Consider the following 17386-nt stretch of genomic DNA (forward strand, 5'->3'; position numbering starts at 1 on the left):
ATATCAAAAGGTATTAAGGTAGCTTGTATTAAGAAAAGACAGTTGAGATTTAATCACCACAAATCAAAGTCTCGTGAAAGTAAGATAAAGTTAAAAAATATAGCAATATATTACGGTCTTGTATTGACTGCTCTAAGAGACACCTAAATAATCAATATATACAAAACTCAAAAAATAAAGTTAAAGCTTACATGGGATATAATAAAGAAAAAAGGTAGTCACAATGATATGATAGCTAAATATTGTATTGACCTAATTCATTATAACGACGTTGATATAACAAATCTATTAGACATTACAAAAACATTTAATAATTCCTTTATTGATTTGACTAAAAATTGTAATCATAATTGGAATAATCAATATAAATACAAAATAAATTCAATCAATAATAGTATATTTCTCTCTCCATGTTCCGAATCGAATGACATTGTTAGAGACTGTAGCATACATATAGATTTATTTAATACAACGGTAACGAAATTAAAACACCAGCTCAGCAAAAAGTTTTTCGAATAATATCTACAATAACGCCTAAATTTATATAACATAATAAGTTAAATTAGAATTTATATAAATTTACTATTAAGTATAATATAGTGTAGACTGAAGAGTAAGCAAAATAGTATTCAATAAATGTCAGCCTTTATTCAACACGTGCATGTAGATGCACGTCCGTTTATGTATTATTTTTTTATGTATAATAGATAGCATTCTTAAAAAAACTAAAGAATCTTTCTTACCATGTCGCTAGATCAGATTTTCTTATCCTCGATTTATTAATATTAATCTAGTAACTATTTATTATGTAATTAGCTAGTAAATATCTGCGAAAACTTGTAAATAGCCTTTTATGTAAATATTTTCCTAACTATTATTGTATTTAGCTGTAAGTTTTCCAATTACAATAAAATAAAATAAATAAAATAAGAGGCCCTGCTCTAAAATGGATTGAAAGTTATTTAGTCAATAGACAACAAATTGTAGAAATAAATAAAATAAATGAGAAACTGGAGATGTCTACATACAAGTCACCCTATTTAATTAGTAAATTTGGAGTTCCTCAAGGAAGTCTGATGGGACCCTTACTGTTTTTAATTTATTTGAATGATTTACCCGATCTGGTTGACTATAACTGTGTATTATTTGCAGATGACATATCCATAATAATAGTGAGTTTCTTGAATAGATATGTAAAGGAAGACTTTGTTGCGGCAGCAAGAGGATACAAGTCTTTGACTGCAGCTGACATTGGTTTTTCTGATTCACAGAAGCGTATATTTGTAAATGACCACTTGACTGCAGACTCAAAGAAGTTGCTACTAAAGCTAAGACAAGTGCTTAAGATAAAAACTACAGCTATGTGTGGGTGAAGTATGGAAAAATCCATATACGTAAAAACGATACATCACCAATAATCATAATATCCAATGAGAGTGATTTAAACAAAATGTCTTAAAATGTGTTCAAACTGTATGTGTATATCTAAGCTCGTTAGCCTCTTGTCTAATTATAAAACAATACATAAATCTCTAAATATAACACACAGTGAACAAACGATTAAAGAAACAAACACAATAAAATTTTTAGGCCTTATATTAGATTGCAATTGTAACTGGAAAGCTCAATGTGATACAGTGGCAGGCAAAATAAATAAGTTCGATTTCGCTTTAAGAAGGCTTAGACAAACTGTATCCTTTAATGCTGCACTTACTGCATACCACGGTTATATTGCGTCAGTTTTACGGTACGGGTTAATACTATGGGGAAACTCCACTAATATTTCAAATGTTTTTCTGGCACAAAAAAAATGTATAAGAGCTTTATGCAATCTCAGTCCTCTAGAATCGTGTATACCATTATTCAAAAAGCACCGTCTGTTAACGCTTACTGATCTATATATATTAGAAATTTGTATGTTCATTAAAAACATGGTGAACTTTTTAAACCAGCAAAGGACTATTCCATATTAGGATTAAGAGATCCAACTCGCCTTCTGATGCCATACTGTAAAACAGCGCTTCATCAAAATAACGCAAATGTTATGTGTATTAGGGTCTTTAACCAGCTTCCAAAGAATATTAGAGAGATGCCTAAAACATTAATGTATAAAAATTAAAATTATGGCTTATAGATAAATGCTTTTATAGTTTAAAATAATTCTTTAGCCAAAAATAATAGTATTTAAATGTAATTTTTTGAGAGGTACCTACAAACTAATGTTTATTTTATATTTATTTTTATATTTTTATATAATTACAATATTGACAATCAAATATTTGTATGCCGATATATTGGCGAATTGTGCTGTACACCAATTAATTGTTAACAACTATGTTACCACGATTCATACAAATAAATCATTTCATTTCACGATAACTTATACATACCACAATGTACCTTTTGCGGATACTCCGTCCGTTTGAATAGAAAGTATTAGAATGGGAAGCGTGCACAGAATGTTTCTGGTGTCGCCGCCACGCTGGTAGCGCTACCACTAATTACTATAAAGCCGAATAGTGTCTCTCTCACTCGCCCGCTATTGGTCACTCGCAGCTCCTACCTCATATCATGCAACACGTGTGCACTGTTATGTTTTGTTTGTTAATTGCATACGATGGATAATTTCGATACAGAAAGGTTTATTATCGAAATTCAAAGTAGGCTATCAATTTACCATAATTCCTCGTCAGATTATTCCAATAGAGATTTAAAAATGAAATGCTAAGGCTAATGATAAGCCCACCATTGCTTTTTATTTAGTTTTTTCCCACTTACATACAGCAGATGTGCTATCTCTTCGATGTACATTTTGATACCGGTCTCAGTGTGGTGTGGCGACTCTGGTGTCTGTATGGTGTCTAGTTTGGTTGCGTCACCCGTGTTGTCCCGGTGAAATATAGCCCACCACCATCTTTATTAAGACCCTAGACCTCTTACCTACCTTTGACGCCATCAATCTTCCGCGGTGTTTTCTGCACTTCAGGCTCAACACCGGCCACTTCCTCGAGACGCACGGGAGGCGCAGAGTTGCTGCTTTCGCTCATTTCGCTACTTTCACTGCCTAAGCGCTTGCGGGCAACTATTGAGGTATTTTTAGATTTAACACCTGTGAATTTTGTAAGATTAAGCACCTAATGTACACTTTATATAATTAATTTCAATTGAAAATCAAAGTATAATTTATGGTCAAAACAAAAGGTACAATTATTTAATGACGGGACAACAATATGATTTTAATCTTATTAATTGAACCTATGCCAGGAACTACTGGACAAGGGCTGATTGCGGAAAATCAATTCAAAATCATTTTATTCACCTAGGTCAAGGGTCATTGCCGAGATGAATAAACTTATGAATGTCAAAACATTTTTTACTTTTTTTTTAGTGGTAACTACCACCACTTCGGAAAAGGTTGAGCTTTAATAAGAAGAAATGTCAAAAAAGTCATTGCCACAGTTTCATGTTTCACAAATCATTTTAAATACAATATATACAAGTATATAAAGTGATACAACAAAACACTCAAACGTTAAATACGCAATGCATTTAACAAGTGAATCGATCAAAAAAAAATTAAAAACAAAAAATAATAACACAAGAGTTATTGAGTACAGTAGATGCATCAATCAACACATACCGTAAATAAAAAAAAACGTATTATGAGAGCCTTTATTAGCCATTATAAAAATATATAAAACGCTTTAAATGTTATGCTTGCTAAATAATTCAAGTTTTTTGGATGGAAAGACAAACGAGCCTTACGGGTCGCCTGATGGTAAGTGATCTGCTGCCCGTACTATCTCACACCAGATAAATAAACAGGAAAGTTGGCGGTAAAAATTTAAGGTAAAAGTACACGCTGTAACCAAGCTGATATATAGCACGAACAGCTCTCTTTTGCAGAGCAAACACTATATCAATGTTAGCAGCATGACCCCATAGTCAAATACCGTACGTCATGATGCTGTGAAAATAACTGAAGTACCTACACTAATCTAGCGGTCACAACATTCGTGTACTCTCTAATCTTTCTAACTGCATATGCCGCAGAGCTGAGTCTATCTGGTAGATGGGCAATATGTGGACCCCACTGAAGCTTATCTATTTATCTAACGTGATACCCAAGAAGACCGTAGTGTCCACAAGTTCCAATTTCGGGTCAGTTATAAGTACGTTGGTTTGTACCTCCGGTGTGTTTGGTGTAATGAACCGTAAATACTTTGTTTTTTTCTTACATTGGAGTTTTGTTATATTGGAGCGTTATTTTTTTAATTGTTAGTTGAACATACCTGATGTGGAAGCTTTCGGACTCTTTGGAGATGCAACGCGTTTCCTTGCACTGGAGTTGCCTTTGTCTCGAGTTCGAGCACTGCGCGGGCCCTGCAAAGTTAGTTGCCGATAAAAACACAGACTATTCTGATATTATATTATAAATATACGAATTTTTAATTTTGCATCTTTGTTACTTATTACTATCTCCTAGTAAATCTCTCTAAAATCTTATTAACTCCTAATTTTATTGTGTAATTAATTAATTACATTAGGCATAAAAGGCATTTATTTTCTCAAAATTGTTTCGTTTAGTATTCTTTTTGATGGCATTTCTATTATACTAGACACTACCACCGCTTCGGAAACAAATGGCGCTCTGAGAAAGAAAAAACGGCGCAAGAAACTCTCCGAGCATTATTTTTTTTTGCAAATTATTTTGAAAAGTATTTCAAATACTCAAACGTTTTAACTTGAGTATAATAAGAAGGAGCAATAAAAGTGATCGAGTACAGTAGGTGCATCAATTTACATACACATAAATTAAGGTAAATTAATACAAACATTTTAGAAACGTTAAATGTATATTAACAATAACTTTAGATTTAATAACAAAAGCAGAGTTCCCAATTACAGGTTCCAATAAAGGGGAAGAACCCGCCCCATGACACCACCACAAGCAATGACAGTGACACTGTATAATATTTACCTGTATTATGTTATCAAGATCCAGCTCACGGTTGTGTCTTCGTCGAGGAGTGGAGGGCGTCGACGGCGATCCCGGTCTGGCAGACTCCTTCATAGAGCGAGCTTGGTCTTCCGTCTGATACAACTCGCTCGCTGTCACCATTACTATTGTATCGCTTTAATAATAATTATACCTCTTACAAAAACATTGAGTTAGTTTAATGTTTTAGCCGCACTAGATAATTTGAGACAGTTATTTTTATCCATATATTAAAATTAATCAAAAAATTCAATATTCCTATATTCCTATTTAGTCTTAACATTATTAGAATCTGCTGCATCAGGTTAAACAGTTGACTCCACAGATTTATTATTTCAGTTGTTCTCGTATCATTAAGAAGGACAAAAAGATGATTAAAAGTTAGTCCAGCGCAGACAAGTCAATTAAATTAAAATAACGAATGCAACACTTACCCATCGGTTGTGCATCTATAAGTAACTGTTCCACTATTATTTTCTTCTACACCGAGAACTAGCCCAGGCTCGTAATTCTGTTCCTCATCAACCAGAGCATACACCGACTGCCCTTGTAGTGGCAATTTTTTCATATCACCAAATATAATGAAATCATCCAGCAAAACTTTACTTTGCCCATCGTCGAACTTTATTAGATATTTATTAGGTTCACTCATTTCCAAAACTTTGCCAGAATAATATCGCTTGTCTACCCATTTAGCCAACACAACGGTATCTGGAGGAAATCCTGAATATTCTTGTTTTACAGTAACTTTTTCAACAGGAGTTGCAGGTCGGGGCGATGTAGGTCGCCGCTTTTGCTTCAATTTACTGATAGATTTAGGTGTACCCACTAAAGACGATAAAGGTTTGTCGTCTTTAGAATCTTTGGGTGATTTTACAGGAGAAATCTTCTCACTGTCACCATTAGTAGAAACCACATTGGGCGAATTTTGAGCAAACTCCGCTTCTTCGTGTTGCGTGGGCAAAAGTGCTCTTTTTGTTTTGCCGGCCATTGGTCGGCGCCCTCGCACCCTCGATTTTTTCAATGAACTCTTGGGGGTTGCTTTATCACATTTGCTTACTTCTGCAGGACTAGCGCTCCCGTTGCTCATTTCTGAAGTCTGAATGCCGATAGATATCTTATCCTCATTCATCGAACGATTGATATCCTCAGCCGACACATCTCTTATATGAGAAAATATTTCTTGCAGCTTTTTCATTAAAGTCTCATATCCCTTGACAGATGTTGATGGATTAGATATTGATTTACGTGGAGGTTGAGGTACGACAAATGCACCATCACTGGTCCTATTACTTGACGAAGAACTAGAGCTGACAGTTGATGCAAATGACGTCCTATTGGGAAGGTTGATCAAGCCCCCACTTGTTACACTCGAAGGAGAGTTACCTAGAGAAACGTCACCTAAGTATGGATCTGTAGTGAATCGTTTAGATATTCTTTGATATTCTTTGCACATATCCATGCCTATGTCGTTGTCGGTTCTAACTACGTACAATGAGAGAAATTCATTTTCCTCGTTGTGAGTTATGTGGATGTCAAAAACTGGAATTTGAGGAGTGTTTATAGGTAAGCTATGGCCATTCTGCAATGGTGATATTGTAGACGGGGTTGTATTATTGCTTACTCTATATGATTCATTTTTACCTCGCTGGCCTTTATGACCATTCATTTTAGCAATATCTGGGGTAATATTTTCTGCTGAAACATTCTGATGGGTCGATATTTCAGTAGGTGTTGAAGAGTTGCCGTTTGACAGCTTTGAGATTAATTTCGAAGCCATACTTATCGGCGCTTGTTCAGGACTATCTAAGCCCATTGAACTAACACTGCGTGTACTGTCTTGATCTGTAGTCTGACCTTCGAAATCTCTTGTTAAGGACTTTGAAAGGATATGAAGATCAGAATTGTATTGAGTTTCATTGTTAGGTTTTTCATTTACATCAGTTTCAAGGATTACGTTTTTTTCGTTCTCCACTACAGGCTCACTATTACAGTCAGTGACTTTACTTAATTTATCCGGGCTGGGCGACAGAACTAAGCGCATATTTTGCGAATCATTGAGCTCCTCCAATTGAGTTTCTTCTGTTATAGTTTCTGGAATAACCTGACTTAAATTGCACGAATTAATGGTTTCTACCTCACTGATTTCCTTTAAAGCCTTTAACTGACTCTTTTTTGGTGTCTTTCGATTTTTACTAATGTCTACACTAGCTGAACGCGGTTTTGGTGTTCGAGGTCTCTTAGGAGTAATTGTTGTTTCAACACTGTTGCTGCGTTTTGTAATTTTACGTGGACTTGATCTAACGGGTGTGCGTACTCGAGATGTAGACGGCAACTCATCTTCGAGTTTTCGCTTAGCTACACTGGTTATACTAGAAACTTCATCATCTAGGCTTTGCGAATCATTCCATCCTAGGGTTCCTCCCGATTTCTCTTCAGTTATATCTAGTTTCAAGACTTTGGCGCCGTCATCTGAAATTTCTTCGGTTAGCTTCCTCTTCGAATGGACTGTGCCATGTTCAGCTATAAGGAAGGCATTTAAAATCAGTAAATAAATAGCGAAACAAAAATAGCATTAATGCTCTTTGGGTTATTTGGTTAATATAATATTATAGTCACTCATAATATATTAATATAATTGTAATTCTTGTACTTACGTTTTGCTTCGGTGTTTGGCTGTACACTAGCATCTCTTATCTGTAAAAAAAATGAAAAGTTATTTCTTATTTTATACTTATTCATTAACTTTTTATCATAAAGCCAGCTTGGGGACAGACGAGGGTGTGTAGAACCTAATGGGACAACAGCAGCATTTATAGGTATGCACATAAAAGAAAAGATAATGTTGGGACATATTAAGTGTGGATATAATAATATCAAAATATATGTAATTAAAATATTATACACATTAATAATTGACTTTACGCACTCAAAGAGTAAACAGTTATAACAATAATATCATATTCCTATATCATTTATAAAAGCGTTTACAATTTAATATTAAATTGGACCTAGTTATGCAGAAAATAGCCATTACACATTTTTTTTTTAAAAATGACTTATAAAAGCCATTTACACATTAAACTGCCCTGTCGTTATCTTTGTTAATGTCAGAGATAATAAGACGTCAAATCCAACCATTTACAAAAATGCATTTTGTAAAAAACAGTCAGCTTGGTGTAAAATGCAGCCAATTTTGACACTTGTTAAAACATTTGTATTACAGAAGACAGCCTGTCTGGCTGTGTTATACAAATTCCAAAATATTAGGGGGGAGCCGTATTCAAGTTACGCAAGAAGCAGCCAGTCTGTGATGGCTGTTTTCTGTCAAATTGATATTTATTATTAATTGTAGTTGGCTTTTTTCTGATGAAATGAAAATGGTGATCCATTTATTATTAATCATACCATCTTGGCTGTTTTGTGAAATATTATTTATTTTATAACACGATCTTTATGAATGTTTAGTAGTTCTAAATTACTTACTATTATTATTCTTACATGATCAATATAAAGTAAAACTACTTCGAACTCTGTAAGCTGCAGTTGTTTCAAGAATTTGATTTACAGAAACATCAAAGTTAAAACACTAAGAAAAGATACATGCTTACGTCTGCCATACATTTCGAATCGATATAATAAATGCAGTAAGAAGCAGTGGGGACATTAACTCCATAAGAGAAAAACCCATCAAACTTCTTCATCAGGCTGAAAGAGCAAGGCTTCAATTAAAAATAGATATGAACCTAACTAAACATCGAATGTCTTTTGTAAAATATGACATTTGTTTCAAAAGAAAACTAATCTGGCTTTATAACTTGAGTGTGCACAGTGCTATATATAAATATAACCAAAGCTACTGTTATACATGGGTCAGGCTGGACGTGGTGCACAAGAGGTTGGATCGACTCTTCTGAAACACATGGATTGTAAAAGATGTAATCCTGTGATCGATCTTCTGGTATAACTAACAAATAGATGGGCTCGGCTATCGAAAGCAAGGGGGAAGGCCTGGCAGTTAGCCTGGATATAGCGAAGGCGTTTGAACGTGCATTGCCCAAGGCGTTTCTCTCAAAATTTCCATCATTTGAAATTCCAGAGAGTTTATGCAAATGGACCACAAGCTTCCTCACTCGGTTAGCATAGCAGGAGCATACAATTCGTCGATGGTTATTGCTTGCAGTACGCTATGTCCTGCATAACCTCTGTCTCCTGTTTCTTCAGCATATCAATGGTATGTTGGACGCCTCTATGCCATACGGGCCATGCAGGTCTCTCTGGGGTAATTTTCGACCAGTGCCGGAAGAAACTTGTATCTTCTATCGAGTCCTCTCTTGAGAGATCGCGGAATGGGGTGAAAAGAACCTTGTCCAATTTAAGCCCCAGAAGACTCAAGTTTTCTTTGACGCATTTCAAATATATATTAGGGGCTAAAGTATTAAATTGCCTATTTGTACTGAAAAATTGAAATTGTTTTATTTTTTAATTTAACATATTTTTTTTATCAAAATAATTACCATTATTATCTATACATTCCTGCCATCTAATAGGAAGGTCATTTATGACTTTGCGATGGAACTATGGTGATCTATATTAGGCAAACTGTGAAAGCATTTTGTACTGCCTCCTGAGAAGAAATCTTTTTATCACGTAGAAAATTGTCCTAATCACGAAAAACATTGTAGTCCGTTAGGGCAAGTTCTGGCGCATACGGTACTCCGTTATGAAAATAAATAAACGAATGGTTTCTAATTGCAGCTCCTGTAAAGTTAAAACGGTTTCTCGTGCTATAGGAGGTCTCGCGTTATTATGGAGCAATAATGGTGACAATCGATTTATGGAGTCAGGGCTGTTTCAATGCTATTTTTTCTATCAGTAGACATCTGCTATTATTGCTTGACCACATCTATAGTGAATGACACCATGCTGAGACCACCAAACAGTTACCATTACCTTTGTATTGGTAAGCTTTGCTTTAGGATACTGTTGCGGCGTTTGACCTGGGGTTCAGCCATTGCATCTTCGCTTACTGTTATCGTAAAGAATCCACTTTTCATCGCATGTCACAATTCGATCAATTACTCCTTCATTTCTTTATCGATTCAAGAAGGCAACACAAGTTTTAACACGCGTTTCTTTCTGCAGATCAGTCAAATCAAGAGGCAACAATTTTTAAAATTTTTTTATTTTATTGATTTGACGCAAATGAGTAACTATCTTTGGTAAGGTAATGTTAAACCATGCAGCTAATTCCTGGGTAGTTTGTCTCGGATCGGCTTCCACCATCTCTTTCAATTCATTGTTATTTACCGGTCTTCCACGTGGTTCGTTCTTCAAATTAAAGTTTCCATCACGAAAGCGTTTGAACCAAAATCGCACGGTGCGTTCATTAGCAGTCCCCTCTCCAAACGCAACATTGATATTGCGAGCTGTTTCTATTGTTGGTCAACAGAAAATAAGCTATAAATTTTGATTCCCTTAGGAGTGCCGAAATATACGTTTTTGCGGCATAAACGGCCGTACCTTTTTTTAAGTTAACCTAAAAGTTTGAGTTTTTTACAGCTTCATGAGTCTGTAGACTTGAGTCTCTTCTTCGTAGTCACCCCCTCACTGCTGAGGATCGTGATACAAATTCATTTGGTCTCCGAGCTGTCGCCATCGGTTTCGGCCTTTTACCCTCTATTTTCCCCGTCACCATCAAATGCTCAAGGTGGCTTCTCTGTGTGCAACATGGCCAAAGTATTGCTTTATGCGCTGTAAGCAGACCGTGTTGACAGGCGTTGATTCTGTTTATCTGCGGCCTTGAAAGTCCATGTCCATATCCTGCGCCGTATAGAGCTTTTGGGAAAACATGTGTGCAAACCAGGAGTATTTTAGTTCGATTGCTAATGTTTCTGTCTCGCGCTACACCTTGCTCAGTTGAGTTATTGTTTTACACTTGAGTAAATTGTTTTAATTTAAACTCGATACCTCCACACGTTCTCGAGATAAAGCCTTGACAAACAGAAAGGTGTAGGGAGAACAGAGAGATCCTATATGACAACAGAGGGTTCCGTTTTTTATTTTTGAGGTACGGAAACCTAAAAATATGAAAACAGCAAAAGATTTTTGCTCGTATGTTTTTTATTTATTTTGTTGTTTAAAAATCACTCAAAACACAGCCAAGTCATATGGCTGGATTAACCTCCTGCTTGCTGCCGCATGAGACCACCGTTTAGTACTCTGTTATTTGTTAAGCACACAAGGCATTAAGCTTTATTGTGATTTCTGTAAAATATGCCATTTTGTATAAAACAGCGAAGTCTAAAACGTAATTCTTTGCTTATTAAAGCAACAAGCAAAGCTGTTGCTATTAAGCAACAGCTCGTAGTACTGGATAGGATAAAAAAAATAAACAAAACTTATATAAATGGCCTCCGGTCCTCGACACTAACCTATGCGAAAAGCGGCACTAGGCCGCTACTTCGCGCCGGTATTCTGTGCGAGTGTGGTAAGTAACCCGGACGAGTCTGGCCCGATTGTGCTGACGTCAAAAGACGGTAGCGTGACTCTCCCACTTTCAAGATATAAAAAGAAGTAGATATTGTTTTTCAGTTTGACGGGTGCTGTAGCTAGTGAAATACAGGACTAATGAGATTCAACACATCATGTCTCAGAGCAGTATTTTGCGTTCCATCAGGAATCATAGTGGAATCACTACATTATAATGGGCAAGGTGTATGACATACAATCAAGTGAATATATGATATACAATCAAGTGAAGGCTACATCTTCTGAAATATATCTATGAATATAATGTTAGATGGGTAAATAATGTTCTTCTTTTATGGAGGATGAGCACAAATGAGCGTACAGGTCACCTGATGTTAAGTGATCACTGCCGCTCGTATTCTCTTGCAACACGAGGAATCACAGGAGCGTTGCCGGAGTTTTAGAAAGGTTTACGCGCTTTTCTGAATTTACCCATGTCGCGTCGTAACACCGCACAAGTATCGCTACTCATCCAGATGGTGGGGATGATATAATTATTTGTGCCGAAGGTGGAATTCTCCCTGTGATGAATGTGGTACATGACAAAAAATGAAGCAAAATCTCTATGCAATGACAAGTGATCTAACCATTCACTGACCACTGGGTTCCCGACAATTCAAGCAGCTCTGTGTTGCACAAGTTCAAATGGTTTCAGCTGATACTGGGGTGCAACAGGGCAGAAATGACAGCAATACAATGTTCGAAATTATGTAAGTAAATATATAGTGGCCAACAATATACCTCGAAATCATTTTTGATAGTTTCTAAATCTTCATCAGGATCATAAACAGGACTCTCCGAAAATAAATTTTGAGATGTATCAACCAGTTCAACTGGTGTAATCAGTGTATGAGCCGTGTCATCTGAAAATAATATTAGCAACATTAAAATAGGGTATTAGATAACATAATAGGGTATATACATGTAACTTATATTAAGTTTAAATATTATTTTTTCTAATCTTAAATTATTATTTATTTTATCTTAAATAGTTTTTTTATTAAATTTGTGCTGAATAATAAATTTTAAATATACAAAAGTGCAATTAATACGCGCGAAATATAAAACATCGAAACACAATTGTAAATATAATTTAATTGGAATTATCATATCAATTGTTTTTCTCTGTTACGTGGGTAATACTGAAAATGTTTCGAACTGGCCAGTTAGAAACATTGCTAATGAAAACTTTTTTGAATTTAAATTTTAGAACTCTTTGGTAACCTAATGTAATAGGTATATATTGCATTAATTTGTCATTTGTTTTTGTGAATTGGCGGCAAATCAACTCGTGTTACACGTGAAAATTTTCGGTCAATGATTTATTATGACTTTCGTTGTGGGCTTACGCAACAACAAAGCTATGATAGGCTGCGATTAGCATTTCTTAATTAATGAAGCCCCATCTCGTGCCACTATTTACAATTGGTTTAAGTAACGAGTTTAAGCGTGGAGGTGGCAATCTCAATAATGATCCGCGTGAGGGACGTCCTTTAACAGCGATTCAGTAGTCGCTGTATAACATCAGTGCTGTGCGACGCCTGATACAGGAAGATAAGAGAGTGACCTATCAGCAGATATGGGCAAGCCTAGGCATTGGTATGACTATGAGTATGACGACCTGTATAGCCGAGTGGTTAGCGATCCTACCTACTAAGCTAGAGGTCCCGGGTTCGAATCCCGGTAGGTGCAAGCAATTATATGATGAATATGGATGTTTGTTTCAGAGTCATGGATGTTTAAATGTATTTATGTATGTTAAAGTAAGTATATTGTATTAAAGATATCATTGTCTTGTAACCCATAACACAGGCTATATATGCTTATACAAATGATAATTATGGATTTCCGCAAAGTAACGCCTAATTCAATAAATTTTCTTATATATGCTTAACTTGGGGCAAGATAATTTGTGTAAAAAGTGCGTCAATATTATTATTATTATTATGAGTCAAGTTAAAAAATATTACACGAACATTTAGGCGTCAGCTTTGTACCAGATGGATTCCCCACACTTTAACCGACGACCAGAAACATCTTCGCATGGACTGGTGTCGCCATATGTTAGATAAGTTCAGCGGCGGTGACTCAAATGCTGTATTTGACATCGTCACAGGTGATGAAAGCTGGATATAAACCCGAACCCGAAACCAAAAGACAATCAGGTCAGTGGGTGTTTCCTTTCGAGGATCGGTCAACTAAGGTAAAGAAAGGAAGAAGTCAAGGAAAAAAAGAGGATTGCCTCATTCTTTGGTCGGAAAGGTCATTTCGCGACATTTGTGCTTGAAGATGGAAGGACAGTTACTGCAGACTGGTATGTCAATCGCTTAGTACTTTCTTTGATTAACGCGAGTGTTACACATTTAAATAAAACACTTGAAGGATTACAACGCGTGTAATTGTAACGGTTTGAAATTAGATGTTTGCGTAAAAGTAAGCGTTTTCAGGGGGTCTGCAGTCTCCCTGAACAGTACAATATAGATTGTTGGGATAGACTCCGAGGTCACAGAAACCCCGCGCAAAATGGCGCGTTTGAATAGCCGAAAGATATTGCCGCGAAAGAATATTTTATTTTTTAATTGAATAAGAATGTTTTATCTATTATTTGATGTGTTTGATAATTATTAGGATGTAAAAAATCAAATTTAAGTATTTTTTAAATTCATGCATATATATTCTTTATTTGCATCAAATATTGTAAACAAATAGGTGTTACAAATGGTTATGGAGGCTAAACATACACAACAAAGTATCTGTTTAGCCTCTTCATTTATGTATTACCTATATATACCATTAGCATTCCACTAAAAATATTAAATGTCCAACTAAGAATAAAATTGAAAATTTTCAAAAAAATCGCGAAGTTATTGATTTTACCCCGTTTTTCGAAAATTGAGTTTTGATCAGATCTCTCGACGTTTTAAGGTCCTAAGAAGCTTCCCTGACTATTCCCGCGATGGTATCCGTACGTCTGTAAGTGCGTATGTATCGAACGGCTCGCCACCATGCTGGTCAAAATCGGTTGATTCGTTCGTGAGTTATCGTTGACGAAAGAAAATAAAAATAGCCATATAAAATAATATTTTATTAAACTTTTATCAGACATGATTTTCAGAATGATTTTTGCAAATTACTCCGAAATTTAATATCTGATGAAATGCAAGGTCTGAGTTCTTTTATTGTGTGTGTTGCCATTTGAAAAAACTCAAAACAACTACCAAAAAATTTTTTTCCAAATGTGGTTTTATTGGAATAGTTTTTGAACAGCTTTACCGATCGACGAAAAACTGCGTGGAAATTCGGTCTATTAGTTCAAAAGTAATTCCGGTTTAAAAATTTATTTAATTAACTTTTATCACATAACTCTTTGAGCTAGAAGAGTGCTTAGGTATGGAATTAGCGAGAAGTTGCAGGGATGGCCTTAAGAGTCAACCTTTACATGAAGAAATCATAATTGGTATTAAACTTTGTCCTCTTTCTATGTTCACCTGACCCTGCCAAATAATTTGAATTCACGATAGACCAAACCCTTTCTATGTATTAATTTTCACTTTCTATCAACTTCTTGTTTAAATCTCATCAGCTGTTCGCAGTAGAGATGCAAATCGAGTTCAGCTGTCAGTCGGTAAAAGCTGATACTGAAAAATGCGCTTCCAATCCCAATATACAAACAGCACCACCTTATCGCGAGTTCAACAAGGGGTTTTTGCCACTATCTATCCTCATGACATTTTTAAGATGTTTATTTAATTTTAGGAATTTTTAGGATATTCCATGCTACCAGTATATATATCCCAATTCCTTGTATGTACCATTTAATAATTTACCTTTCTTTCAAAAAAGATTATCATTGACCCTATGTATTTTGGTGCACAAGATAGAAATCAAATGACTAAAATATCACAAGCACTAGATAACTTAAGCACAATATTATAGGGAGAATGTATTGGTATTAAAAGAGTTCTGTATTGTTTGAGTTTAGTATCAGTCAGAGAATGTTTTCTATTTAAGTGGGGGCAAACAGGCAAGAGGCTGGCAGGATGGGGAGTGGTGAGGCAACAGCCCATGGACATCCACAAAACAGTGTAAAGAAAGTGGCCTTCATGAAATATAAAAATCATGATATCTCATAAGTCAAATAAAAAATGTAAGACCTGGACCTCTAATCCAAACTGAAAATTTATTAATCCCCCCTGAATTCCTAGTGTTCGTATAATAGTACAGAGAAGCTACAGGGCATTGTTATGAAATAAAACAAGCAGTAGGAAATATAAATGTAACATTTATGAAACTTTTTTAGAGAAATCCAATATTTTAGTCAGGTATTTTGTTTGATGTTATTGATAAATAAAAATTGTTGTCTTGCAATCCACAAATCCAAATCCATAAAAGCTTTATTTCTGGCACAAGAATGTCTACTTAATCTGCCCATTCAAGGCATGTATTTAGTGAATAGGGTGTTCAAATTACAGAGATGTTCCGAGGATAGAGGTCCTGCAGTATAGTATAACAGTAATGTTTGTTGTAATGGCATATTATGTTTTATTGATGTACAAAAAAAAATTATTTCAGTACTTTACTTAAGTTTGTGATACTTTTGAAAATATTGTCCACTAAACATACACTGAATCAAGTTAACAACTGTTTTATATATATTGCTAATAATAACATTAGTATTGCTATTAATATATTTATTTGTCATGATTATAATAATTCAATGAACCTGCACTATATTCTTATCAAGTAATAAATAACAGGGAAACTGGTCTGAATGAGATTGTATTATTATTTTTTAAAACACTATTCTGCTACATGTATAAATTTTAATAGATAAACAAAATGTTTTATAAAAATAGAGATCATATTCAATTACTACAAAAATATGCAACAGTTAATAGATAATTACAGAAGAGCCTCTTAAATTTAAAATAGAAGGGAGACCAACAAATTTGAGTTATAAGGTTTTCCCACTTCATCAAATTTTGTCTGTAAATGATGGACTTGTAGAGGTAAAAATTTATTCCAATAATTTTGAGTTGGAGAGGGGAACAAAATATAAATCATGTCTTTATGTCAGTGATAATTTCACAGATTTGGTTTATTGTGTCCTATTTTAACATTGATTTCTAAGAATGAATGATGTACATTGTCAATATATTGTTGCTCTTCATGGTATTTTTTCTACGAGCTACATAGACAATTAAAAGATTTTAATTAACCGAGTTGTATAGCTTGTTTAATCAAACATTGCAGTGTTCGAGATGAAGAGGTTTATTTTGGTCTGAAGGTAAGGGAACACAAATTTATTCGAGTTTGGGACTTATCAAGGTGCTACTGTATAGGAAGTATAATTACTTTTTTCCAGAAAAGTATGAGGCAAAAGTTCACAAATAAGACGCAAAAGATGTTTACACAGACACTTAAGATATACAGCAGAATGTCATATTATGCAAAGCAATTGTTTTCATGGGAATTATGTACCTACATAGCTGATGTATTTTACATGATATTGAAATATTGTACCTACAGAGCTGATGCATTTTACATGTTATTGATTTTTGTGTTACATGAAGATAGCAACAGGCCACCACTGTCATAATCTTAGTATAACCTCCAAAATGTTAACTGTATAATAACATTGTAACTAAGCTGAAACTAAAGCTCCTACTTATTTTGCGCAAGACTACATTTGATGCTGAAGTAGCTTTTATGTTACGAGAGAAACTGATAGCTGCAAAGATTCGGTTTCTAAATAATCCTGGTTACACGGCCAAGTTGAAACATAGATTGACCAATATGTGTTTTATCTAATTATGATGCATTTATAATGAATGATGTACGCCAATCATAATAGCA

At 34.9% G+C, this 17386-nt stretch overlaps 1 protein-coding gene across 4 annotated transcripts in view; it reads right to left on the minus strand.

The window, feature by feature from the left end:
• The window catches only part of LOC126968791 (uncharacterized), a 33571-nt gene that overhangs the window by 15680 nt on the left and 505 nt on the right, over positions 1–17386 (minus strand). Inside the window, exons 2-7 of one of the 4 annotated variants that reach the window (XM_050813893.1) lie at positions 12272–12393; positions 7657–7696; positions 5434–7522; positions 4982–5135; positions 4293–4383; positions 2945–3082 (exon numbers count right to left, since the gene is read on the minus strand). In XM_050813893.1, coding sequence (XP_050669850.1) covers positions 2945–3082; positions 4293–4383; positions 4982–5135; positions 5434–7522; positions 7657–7696; positions 12272–12393 — 2634 coding nt within the window. Of the gene's footprint in view, positions 1–2940; positions 3110–4292; positions 4384–4981; positions 5136–5433; positions 7523–7656; positions 7697–12271; positions 12394–17386 lie in introns of those variants that run through there. The other 3 variants (XM_050813892.1, XM_050813894.1, XM_050813895.1) reach the window with 3 other exon arrangements.

Source organism: Leptidea sinapis, chromosome 16 (assembly GCF_905404315.1).
Source record: "Leptidea sinapis chromosome 16, ilLepSina1.1, whole genome shotgun sequence".
NCBI classification, from domain to species: Eukaryota; Metazoa; Arthropoda; class Insecta; order Lepidoptera; family Pieridae; genus Leptidea; species Leptidea sinapis.